The following is a 12,655-nucleotide window of genomic DNA, read 5'->3' on the forward strand; positions in this document are numbered from 1 at the left end:
TGGAATTTTTATTTATTTAATGAGACCAAAGATTTCCTATTAGGTAATTATTGTTGATTTTAAAAAGGATTCTTGGATGTTAATTGTGCATCTAGTTTCTAAAATCCCTGTCTTCCAAGATTCAGTAGTACTTCTGCTCTAAAGTCTTGACTTATGTGGTAAGCTCTGAACAACTGTATTTAAGATCTGATGCTGTTTTGGTTTATGACCTAACTGTTCCTTTGTCATTACCTCCCAGTGTCTAAAGTAGGTATAATTCTGTCCAACTCCAAGAGGTATGTAAAACTAGAAATTTTCAATCACTCCCAAGACTGTACAGCATGAGTGCAGTTGGTGCATTTGCACACATGCAGATTATGTGTATGCTGAGGTATGAAATCAGGTGCTCTAGTAATACTGTTCCCTAATTGTTCTTGTGGATGCAGTTATGCAGCATCTTTCTGACTGGGGATGGTGACAATTAGTTGAAAACATCTTTTTCTATGTGTCCATTTCAAAACAGCTCTTTTGCAAGAGAGAAAACGAAGAGAGGAAGGCTCTGCAAAGATGGGTGGCTCACATCTTTCTTTTCAACCCCCAACCCCCAGTACTTCAGCTTACCTGGCTTTCTAAGTTAGGAAGAAGGATGAAAAGAGTATCTTCATTCCTTCTACAACAGTAGGATGAGAAATAGGGCTGTTGAATACACATTAATGTATCTCTCTTTTGGCCCATACTGCTTGACCCTTCACATAAACTAAGGGCAAGGAAAACCAGAGGGACTTGAAGCGTACAAATGAATGTGGTAATCAGCATTGCCATTTCCACCAAATTGCCACCAACAGGAGTGATTATACTGTACCTTGGTATAAATGTAGAAGTAAGTATCTCTGTGAATTGTCATTGTGTAGCAGAGGCGGGACAAGTGGAAGCAATGTCCCTGTCTGAACTGGAACTGCAACTTGCCATGTCCCGTGCTAATCACAATTTTTACAAGTACATATGAAGCCTGAGAAGGCTGTTCCAAACTTCACAGGTTGGTCTGTGATCAGAATACTTTTAAAACTTAGATTTTCTATCAGTATATTTTCTGAGACGGTACCGCAGAACCCTTTACCAGCAGCTAGTCATATTGGACCAAGGAGTTACATACTTGCTAGAGCTGTGCAGGGTTTGCCTCCTGAAGGTAAGGTAGGAAGAGGATTGCATAGCTACTTGTTTGCACTGAACTAAAAATGGGAGTGTTTTTCTTACTTCACCCTGGTTGATGAATACTCTGTGAAAACTTGAGAGAATCCTCTGTGGGAAGCTGGCCTGCAGGGTGCAATAACAGAGGAGTTTCTGAGTGTGCTGCTGAAGAAACATAACATACAGGTTATATTTGAAAACCACGTTCTAGGTGTGCAATCCCATGTATAACTTAAAGCTAGTTTTCTGATGAGTTTGGGTTTTGTTTTGTTTCCAAAGCATCAACTCTTTATCACTAGCGTTAGAGTGGCACCTTTATATTAGATACAATGTTTGAAGAAATGATGGCTAAAGACTTTGCTAAGGTATTGGAGGAAATCCAATTGCAAACCATTGGTAAGCATCCTGAGAGTCAGAGACTTGGAATTGAGTCCTAGGCTAGATGATGTTTCTAGATAGGCACAGGCAAAGAAGCCACAGTTGGAAGAATGAGGAATTGTTGCACAGGGGACAGCTTCACCACTCATTGGTCACGTGAAGGTCTGCCTAAATACCTGTTTCTATCCCATTTTTCCTTCTTTGTTTTTTCTCCTTTTCCCACAAGCTGATAGGTGTGAATTCTGCATCTATTTGCCCTGTGTTGCCTACTCAACACAGGCATATTCTCCTTGCCCTGACCCTTGCATGGTCCTCAAACATCACAACTGGGTTTCTTACTACACTGTCAAAAAGTAGCAAAAGCTCTTGAAGGCAACAAGAAGGGAACAGTAAAGGAGATAGAAGTTGAAATCACTCTGCTTTTCCACCTTCTAGTTTTGGGAAGATGGAACCAGTAATGTGGAAAAGACAAATATGCAAACTACCCCAATGTCTGTGTAATTCCCCAACCTAGACCTGCAAGAGTCGTCTTATTTCTTGTATCAAGTAATAATTGTATGAATGAAAACACCGTGAACATCTTGAATTTCTTAAAATGGAAAAATGTTAGTTAAAATGAAGCCTTCGTTATTTCAAATAGTGTTTTTAGAAGTCACAGAAGATATTTCAAAATAATGTGACTGTTTGCCTTTTAAAATACCTGTTAATCGGAGATGGTGGTAAAGTTGGAGTTTGGCTTTTACTGTATCATCTGAAACAAGTGCCAAGCTGGAAACTTCCAGTAAAACATAAAGCTCTGTGCCTAAACTTATTAAGGAACCTTTTGTTTAGTAAGATCATCTTCAATAGATGATTTCTTTTTCCAGCCTTCCTTTTACAGTTGCATTCAGAACTTGCTGCATGTTGCAAGACATTTAAGTCTTTTTGTGTCAAGAATTTCTCTGATACGCTTATGGGCTTGAGTCTTATTGCTCAGTTCTGCTTTGGTAACTCATACTAAATTGTGAGCTGTCTGTTGCCTTCCGTTTTTCCCTACACCTTCTTTAGGAAGTTTAGATGAGTGTGCAGACTTTCCTACTTCTGTTTTGTGTTTCTATGTGGAATTATAGCATACACTGGCACTGTAATGCCGATACACTTTCAACATCCGTACTAATTTTGTCTTGTTGGATGGGAGGGGGCATGAGGGAGTTGAAAGGGCAACCCTCCCCTCTTCATCCCTCCATTAGATTCTTTTAGCTCAAGCAATAATTATACATGTTGCCTTTCAAAGCCTGTGGGATTGCTCTTATGAGTAAAGGTCTGCCATACTGGGGCTTTTATGTGACAAGTTGGAAAATAGCCTTTGTTCCCATGGTAACCTTTTTTTTTTTCCTTTTTTTTTTTTTTGTACTTTGGTGCATTTTTTCCCTATGGTTTCGTGGTTGCTCTGGAGGTTTTTCAATTGTGGCATTTTAATCCCCAGTAGACTGGGGATGACAGTTCGTTTACTTTTTGCTATTATGATTTTTTTTTTTTAATTTGATTACAGAACTCTTGTAAACTTTTTCTGTTGTGTGGTTAGGGCATTAATGGTGTGGTGGCTTTCTCTATAAGCATATCATGCAGTCAGAAGATAAAGCAAACATTTTGTAATAGGAAAGTATGTAGGACTGGACCATACTGCTTCTGTTATAAACTACTATTTTTGATATAGGTATTCTTTTAGGACTTATGGGATGAAACCGTTGCCAGACATACCAGATAGATTTTTGTCTCTGCAACAGAACGACATTTCTTAAGGTTGAAAATGATCAATACTCTGGTCATCAATGTCATTTCATGTTGCTGTAATAAGGGTTTCATAAAATAAAGCTTTCAAGCAAAGGCAGGTGGTTTTAGGAGTTGCTTGTTTAGATTCTGAGGGAAGAACTTGAAAAAAGTAGTGAGATTTATTTTGACAAGAGGAGGCTTTTTAAAGAGATGCTCTTATTACTGGTAGCATCTCCCTGCATTTGGCTTCTGTGTATATTTTTCTTCTTCCTTGCTTGTTCAATTTTTCTTTGTTTTAGAAGTCCTCAAAATAGCAAAACGGTCATACAGTCTTGTCTTGCCTGCATTTCCTCATGGTAATGATTTCCCAATGGTGCTCCCATCAGCAGGTGAACCTCACTTGAATTGCTGCATTTTATGTAGTTTTAAAATACTGCTGACCATGCAGAGCCTCACCAAGTAAACACTACTGTGCTCTCATACAAGAACGATCAGGAGGCATAATTAGTTTACATATTTTTCAGTGGTGGAAGATGAGATGGTGCTATAAAAAATAAAATTTTCAAATCTGTGTCTCTCTCCTTAGTCATGGCAGGTGAGCAGGTGCAGGAAAAGAAAGAGTTAAATGAACTCCCTGCCCTGCCCCCTCCCACCTTTCAATAATTAACTAGATCATTTTCCAGATAGCCTGTTCCTGCCTTATCTTGCTATACAATACATCACAATTTATAATCAGCAGCACAAATAACAACATTGCATGCATTTAAACTGCACTAATTCTATAAGTGGACCAAATATGAAAAGTTAAAGCAGATGCACTGTGAGGCTTACAGTTGTTCTCTGGCTTCCGAAAGTTGGAGGTTTGCTCCTGATAGGAAATTCCCCATCTAGGTTAACCATTCCATTTCAGTAGATAACTATATTTATGTACTAAAAAACCCGCAGAAGAATTATATTTTATTTCCCTAGGGAGGCTGGATCTTGGTACGTTGTGACAGTAGTTAGAGAAAAGTGCATTGCAGAGGGATATTAGGAGGGCATTATATGTCTCTGATCGCTAAATCAGTGACTAAAATGTAGATCTATTTCCCTAGGAGGTAAAAGCTCCTCCGTTTCAGTCCACCAGAACAACTTTTGGTTATGCTTAAGTTTATATTTTTCTGTAGTCATCAGAATATTTTGAGTTAAAATTTGGATAGCCAACTGTAGTTGTTACCAAAAGATTTCAGTTGAAAAGGTCAAGGAAAAGTCAAGGCTTACAGCTGGACTGAGGAAAATGCTGGGTCCTGTCAGCATCCACTAAGGTAAATGGAAACTGAAGGAGCTTAGTACACTTGCTTCGTTTTGTAAAATCAACATATGCCTTAAGGTTAAACTAAATACAGGAACCTGTTCGCTGGTGACTACAGCACAGGAGCACCCATCAGCTTCTATTTGCAGAATAAACACTGGAATCTAAATGCGTTTTTAAAATTCTGAGTGAATCTTTTTAGATTTGGGGGAGCTTAGGAGAAAGGGTGGAGCTTTTCCTGTTATCAGTGCATGTCAGAGTTTGCTTGTTACCATAATTAAGATCCAGGTATGAAAGTGTGATGTGTGAGCCTTAGGCATTGCTAAATAGAGTAATTTGATGTGAAGGCTGGAGCTGCTGAGGAAAGAAATAATTTGATTTCTCAGTTTGCTTTCTCTTAACTAAATTCCCTTTCCACTCCGATTCCTCCTTGTTTCATCATACTAAGCATTTCTTAAGGGGGGGGAAGTGTAAATACTGGATTAATTTTGTAAGCTATAAATTTGTATTAGGGTTGTAGTGTTTGAAGTTCAAGGAATTGACTGTCTTGGAACAGAATACCTCTGTGCTTAAAAAACAAACAAACAAACAACACTAAAAAAACCAAAACCGCACACTACTTTAAATGTAGTATCACAGTTACTGAAATTTCTGGCTTTGCTGGTTTTTCTTTGGGTTATTTTTTTGTTGTTGTTGTTAATGTCTTAAAAATATACCTTCAAAGTCATAGCTGGCAAAATAAGTTTATTTTGGTGAGACACTGGTCCATTTTTTTAAATTACAGCAAATAATAGTGGACTCTGTGTGAGTTCTTCATCATTAACTAAAACAAAGCAAACAAAAGTGAATGGTAATGCATGTAAGAGCTTCAGGGTCCTGAAGTTTGGGGTGTTGCAAAAACAATTTATTTATAACAAAAGAAAATACTATTTTCTAGGTTGTTTTTCTTCCTTAATTGAGTTTCCTGAATATTTCACATTGAAAATTTTTATTATTCTAGTAGAGAGAAGACATTAAGAAAAAACCTAATTCTTTCTCTAACCACTTATATTACCTGTGGACTGATAAAATACTCCAGATGTCAGAGTAAATATGCATTGCTTCAGATGTTACACTTGGTGTCTGTCATCCATAATATGCACAGAAGTACACAGCTTTCCTAAAATACTAGATCATGTTGAAGATTTCTGAGTCTTAAAAGTTTTTTGGAGTTTTGGTTGGTGTTTTTTTTTAAGGTTTAGTCTTAAAAAAAAAAAGAATCTCAGCCTTTTTTGCTTAAGGCTGCAGGTATAAGGGTTGGTAGCGGCTGTGAGTCCTGTTGTTTTATCCAAGGGAGCATAACCATTTCTGTAGTGTGTCTTCATCCCCATAGGAGCAAGGTAACGCCCTGAGAAACTCACCCAGCAGAGTTTGCAGCTAAGTTTTTTAGCAATTTCTATTCCTCTGCCAAACATCAGAGGGTCGGTGTTCTGCATGCATGCAGGAGTGTTGCTGCTGAGGCTCGGGTTGGTTTGGTTTCAGCGGTCTTTCCTTAGCTCAGCGTTCATGAAGTCCCATGTGACTGCCACCTTCTCTGAAAATCTGATCGTTTCATCTCTGCACCTTTTCACTTCTCTGTGCTTTCTTGGTCTGCTGACAAGAAGATTGGTTTATATAGTCTGACATTTAAGAAATACCATTTTCCAGTCTGCTAATCTGCTTCATACAAGTGGTTGTAAGAGAGAGCCAGGGTGTCTTCCTGCAGTGAAACTTTTTAAAAAACTTTGGGCTACACAAGGCAAAACTGATACTGATCAAACCTTAGTACTGACAGTTAAAACTCACAGTGTGGAGCAAAATCTGGGTGGTGGAGGGCATGACCAGCATCATTGGATAGTGGTCAAATAATCTATTAGAAAACTTTGACCAGTATAACATTTTCTAAATAACTACTGGAGTTATTTTGGATAGTGAAATTTTTATTTCTATGTGAACACGCACCAAAATAATGCAGGTAGTGTGAAGAGGAGGTCGTTATGCTATCTAGTGTGATGGCTGAGTGAATGATGAGTTTAAGGAAGATACTAGGAGAGCTGCTAGAGAAATGATGAGTCAAAGGAAACACTTAGATATGTGAGATTAATTGTGGAAACCAGGAAGAATTCAGGGCACTATTTGAAGGGGGAAGAGAGTGTATTTGCAGGGTAGCATAAACTTGGGAATCAGTCTCTTGATTTTAGTGCCGGGTAGCGAGGAGCTGTATTGTCATTCAGTGTAGGAGTTTCCTGTCTCCCTCGAGCAGCCTCACCTGGCCTGCTGCGTTGAGGTTGGTGAGGGCCAAGTGCGTAGGTGGGCTGCTGCAGTGGCATGACCGGCGCGGTGGTGCTGAGTGCTCTTGGGTGGCTCTTGATCAACTCTTGGCCGTCTCCTGACCATCTGAGCTTCCCTGGGTGTGAAAAGTGGGCGAAGCTCCGGTCTCCATGCTCAGCCAGACAGTCCGTGTCATGGTTGTAGAATACCATTGAAATACACAGTTCTTGTTTTGGGCCACAGAAAGGTTAGTTTCAGTATCTATATGTGCAAAGCTAACTCATGTTTTTGTGTGCCCGTCCCCAGTACAAGACATCTCTTGCTGGAGGTTACAGCCCTTCAGAAAGGAGGTGAGAGGGTAGAAGAAAGATGCTGGCAGTCTCTGCATCTTGAATCTCCTGATTATTCTTCCTCTTAAAGGGTTGTTTTTTTCTTTTGGTGAAAACATGATGCTGATCTCACTTCTTTTTACCTTTGTTTTCACATAACTTTATTTATTGAAGTGTACCCAGGTTCCTTCTGTTTATTTTACTACCAGAAAAATTCTGTATGAAAAAGAAAAGTCACTAACATGGAATTAAAAAGGACTCATCTAGATCTCATAATAAAAAAAAGTGCTTGGAACAAATGAGTTCGGGATTCATGTTGTGGCTTGTGCTTCATTTTATCATCAGAGAGGCATCATTTGTTTAAACTGTGCTCCTGTATGACATCTGGTTTGAAAAGCATAATAACCTATATAATCAGCTTTTAAAATGCTGGATTATCTGTGGGTTTATTGACTCTTCTTTACAAAATCTGTTATTTCTAATTAATTCTCCATATAACTATTACTAAAGCCAACTTGCAGAGACACAAATGAGCTTGATGGCAGTGGCTAGTCAAGGTCAGCATTTAGCTGCCAGCGTTTGCACTGTTGAGGATAATAAATCAGGCTTATTCCTAATCACATACCCTACAACGTGACAAATGTTCGTGGAGCCATCTAAGCAACCATTTTACAAATCATTTGGAGGATACATTTGGCATTGTTAAACTGCTCCATGCTGCCCTTGGCTGTAAAAGCATTGTGATAAAATATATATGCTCTGTTAGATCTCTTGTATTTGAATCCTGCAGAGTGGGTGTGTCTATGGGGGCATGTGTTTCCTTTTTTTTCTCCTTTGTATTGGAAATAGACGTGAAAGTAATAACACCTGATCAACCTATGGAAACCACTGGCTTCTGAAAGCAGCGAAGAGTCGCCAGCTCTGTGGCATTATTTCATCTTTCTTGCGTTTTCAGTTAGAAGTTTATATTGAGAGTAGGTTGCTACCTACAAGGAAATTTCCGGGTCAACAATAGTGCACTGTGTGAAAGTTTAAAAAAAAAAAAAAAAAAAAAAAAAAAAACCATAAAAAAAACCAAAACAAAAAAAACCAACCACTGTTAAATATCAGAGCAATAGTTGTTAAGCTCTAATTTGGTTTTGGACAAATGTGTAAACACAGTGATTTTGCTTGGGCTAAAGTTTAAGGCTCAGTCATGCTGTGGCCGACAGATGTCATTAGATTTAGTGTGTCATTTAAATAAGATATTTGGCAGTAGGCTAATTGCTGTCCAGGGAGTCAGTTGTGAAGTTCCTGATCTTTTGTATGGTATTCATTCTTACTTGGACAGAGTCTTGTATTTTTCTGAAGAGGGGATGAGGTATTACCGAAGTAATCTGGATTATTGTATTAAAACTTCTTATCTGGAGCCAAAAAAAAAATCAAACAGAGCTCCAAAAAAGAACCAAAATTAAATTAATGTATATATCTATTATAATCAACCGAATTTAACATTTAATTTTTACCTGTTAAGCGTTATCTGCCTGTTACTTTTCCCACATACCAGTTTACATTAGGATTACTTAATATAAATTTATAGGGTATTTCTGTGGAAAATGAATGAAAAAGGAAATATTTACCTTGGAGCATGCATGAAAAGCACTTCCAGCGAGGCTGGTGGGGTTTTCTAGTGCAGTGTTCCTCCCTATACATATTACAGGATATAGAGCTGTACTGATAAATAATTGGTTTAATAAAAACAATAATCTGATAAATTAAATGGGTGAAAACAATAAAAAAATCAAAAAAACCCCGTCATTAACACTGGATATTTGGCCTTGAAATGAGAGCAGAGAGGTAGTTTGCACAGCAGTCAGATCTTGATGCAGATCTTGTTCACCATTGACAAGTCGCTAAGAAAGGAATAACAGGCTGAACGTAAGAGAGATTCAGAAGGAAAAGGTGGAACCATCCGTGCATGCCTTGTTGAGAAAGAAAATCTTCCATGGAGAGAATGACTTAATCTGAGGTTTAGGAATATGATTTGACTATATTTTTTGGACTCAGCCTTTTATTATTTGCAAGTATGTACAAACACCACTTTATCTTTGTATAAGGCAATATAACAGCATTTTGAATTGGCAAATACTGTGGTGTAGCGTGGGTAAAAGAGAAAATAAGACATTTTTAGAAACAAGCCAAACATTGTTCGTTATAAGGCAATCATAGAGCAACTTGGAGGAGACTTAAGTACCAACAGCTAATATCAATGTTTCTTTGCAATGAAGTATTTGAGCACTGCTCCATGTTGGATACTGCTGTTAAGAATGAAAATACCTCATTTGTGTTTTAACCTATTCCACTTTTAAACTGGTTAAAAGAATGTATGGGATCTAATTAGATTTTTTTCCAGAACATCAGGTTTCCACCTGAGATGCTGTGGCTGAGTAGTTGAATCCATGCTTTGTGTTCAAGCAGTACCTTCACCTTTCAGCTATATTCAAGCCCTTTCTTTAGAGAAGCACTGTATAAAATATGCTATAGATTATGTCTTAGGTAGGCATTTAATAATCGTCGATCAACTGGTGTCTCAATGTGTCTTCACTGGCCTTTTTTACCCAATAATTGTGTTTAAGTGGAATTTCATATCTTGTCTAAACTTGTATCTAAAAAAAGGCTCTCCCACATTCAGCAAATCCTACATGACAGTTTATTTTCAACTAATAATAATATATGCTTGTATATATGACAGTAGGTATAAATAGGAGGTGTATGTATATGAGTGTATATATATGTAAATATGTAAATAATAAAACACGCACACTGCTGTGGTACCCTGGAAACCACCATTTCTCAACAGGAGGAGCTCTCTAACAGAACTACCTTTTTTTGATATTGAAAAGAAAAACTGTATTTTTCAGGGTAGAAAGACTAGGAAAATTTTTGCCAGTTTTATGAAGAATCAGGAACATGCAGCATCAAAATTACAAATGCCCCAAGACATTTTGGTGGTATGTCAGAATTGAAACGTTTCCCTTCTCAGACAAAATACCATCATTTGCCATGAAAAAAAAAAAAAAAGAACAAAAAATTTCAAGGAGTTAGTTTTCCAGGTTATTGACATTTTCTCTAGAAAACAGACACCTTTTAAAAAATTTTGTTTAATGAAAGGCTTAACGTTTTTCATGCAGTACGAAATGTGCTAGAGGGAAGTCATATTCATTGCCTAAACAAATCCAAACGCAGACCTAAATACCAGCACAGTCTTGGCACATCCTGGAGAAGGTACCTTTCCTTAGGGGTAGATTAATGCAATGTACATAGGTAGGACTGTCACTTGAGGACACAGAACTTTAACATAGATTTGGTGAGGCTTTTCTTTGTCTCTCTAACAGATGAGCTAATGCCATCACCTAGCAATTATCAAGTAGCGTGATATTATGTAATGAAAGTATAAATAGCACGAGGACTAAAACTAGTAAATCTAACAGACTAACGAGCAGACAAGAGCAGGAATACTATTTGGAACATTTTGATTAGCATCTGAATGCTGTCATTTAAAAAGACATTTAGATTTGATGTTACAGCAAAGCTGCAGGCCAGGAGAGTTGCAGTCCTTGATCTGGAGTGACAAATGTGCTGTGCCCCTGGATAAATCACTTAGCCTCTGTATACCTCTTTAAAGGAAGACAGAAAATTGGTAAAAGGCAAAGGGTGCATACTTGAAATTTCTGAAGCAGGCTGGTTTTCTTGTTTGAATTAAAACTACCTGTGAAATTAGTTTCCCAATGACTGACCGAAAAATAGCCTGTGACCTGCAATTTGAACTATCAAATTATTTCACCATAAGTGTAAAGTCTTTGGGGGTTGTTTTTGTAGTTGTTTGGCAGCATTCAGAGAGATAAGGTGTGAAGAAATGCAAGAGGTCACGTTTACCTGGAGAAGAGAGGCTGTGTGGAAGGAAAGACTCTCCCCAGCCCGCCGGAGGTGTGGGAGGGATCCAAATCTTTCATCTCCTTCAGTATCTGGCACATTTCTCTGAGCGTGCCGATTACATTAGAGTGGCATTTCCAGTTCCCGAGGGAAGAAGGGAGGGAGGAGACTCACTGCATCATGAAACGTGACTTGTTTTTGAAGAGCGCTCTTTTAGAGTTGCCAGTGGAAAATACTACCTAAAGATACTTTCTGAGAGTTATGGTTTAAAAAGACCCAGCAACAGAAATGCCCTGTCTTTTAAGAAGGCAGTGGATGTCTGAATCTGGGTTTGCAAGGTGCGTCAGCCTGCAAAATTTCAGAATGGTTTCTGAACTTCTGGTACTGCTTCTCTGGCACCTACAGTCACATGGAAGGGTCTTCTGCACTGGCAGAATGTAAAAAGGCTTCAAAACTACTTCAGAAGCAAGCTGTTAAATTACAGAAATATTAGCTATAAGCTTAAGGACCACTGTAGTGGTAAGCAGGAATGTGGACAGGAGAGTGCATGCCACTTTTCTGCACTACTTCATAAAATGGTCTTAGTGGCTTTATTAGAGGTATTACTTAGCTTTAAAAGCTTGAAACAAACAAATAAACAGAAACAAAATTTATAGCTATCTGGTCGGTCCAGAGTGGTCTGTTTGTTGTTTATTTTCAGTTGTAATCATCTGCTACCAATAAATTCCACTGCCCTTGTGGTAACTTCTCACATTAACATTGATATATTATGGGTGGTTTAAAACAAACAATAAAAATATTGCACTTACTAATTAAAACAATTCATGTATTCAGCCAGGCACTGCCAGAAAGAGTTGTGGTTTCTTAATTGTTAGGTGCCTTGAGCAATATACCTGTTATAAATTCTTAATTGAATTTTGCATTATGGCCAGTGTGATTTGAAATATTCATAGCTATTTTGTTTGGTTTGTTTTTGTTGTTTTGTTTTTTTTTTTTGTTTTGTTTTGTTTTGTTTTTTTTTTTTAACTCCAGCTCTTCATTGAGAAGTGTATCAACTGGATCTTCAAGACCTTCCAAAGTGTGTTTGGTGTGCGGAGATGAGGCATCTGGATGTCATTATGGGGTGGTTACATGTGGCAGCTGTAAAGTTTTCTTCAAGAGAGCAGTAGAAGGTAAGAAAACACAAAAATCGTTAAAAAAGAAAAGGCAAAATACGTGTGCGTTTGGGGTTTTTTAAATAGAAATATATATATACACACAGGTGCACATGTAGGTTTTCCTATGTGTTTTCTGTTCTGTGGCGTTATTCTGGGTAAAAAATAATAAAATTTGAATGAACTTCAGTTATGTGTGGTATAATTTATGTAGAATATGCCAAGGTGTTTTGCATTGTACACCTTCTAAAGCATGCTTTCTTTTGCTTCATGCCACTGCTCAGTCACATTTTTCTCCACACTCCAAGTATTTTTTTGTAATTTTTAATGGACACAGATACATTAGATGTAAACATACTCCTGCTTCTCCTGTACTGGAGGAT

At 37.9% G+C, this 12,655-nt stretch overlaps 1 protein-coding gene across 5 annotated transcripts in view; it reads left to right on the forward strand.

Moving 5' to 3' along the window:
- Positions 1–12,655, forward strand: part of NR3C2 (nuclear receptor subfamily 3 group C member 2) — a 214,325-nt gene that overhangs the window by 106,767 nt on the left and 94,903 nt on the right. For all 5 annotated transcript variants that reach the window (XM_056361265.1, XM_056361273.1, XM_056361266.1 and 2 more), the window contains one exon: positions 12,151–12,290. In XM_056361265.1, coding sequence (XP_056217240.1) covers positions 12,151–12,290 — 140 coding nt within the window. The remainder of the gene's footprint in view (positions 1–12,150; positions 12,291–12,655) is intronic.

This window comes from Falco biarmicus, chromosome 1, assembly GCF_023638135.1.
Source record: "Falco biarmicus isolate bFalBia1 chromosome 1, bFalBia1.pri, whole genome shotgun sequence".
NCBI lineage: Eukaryota > Metazoa > Chordata > Aves > Falconiformes > Falconidae > Falco > Falco biarmicus.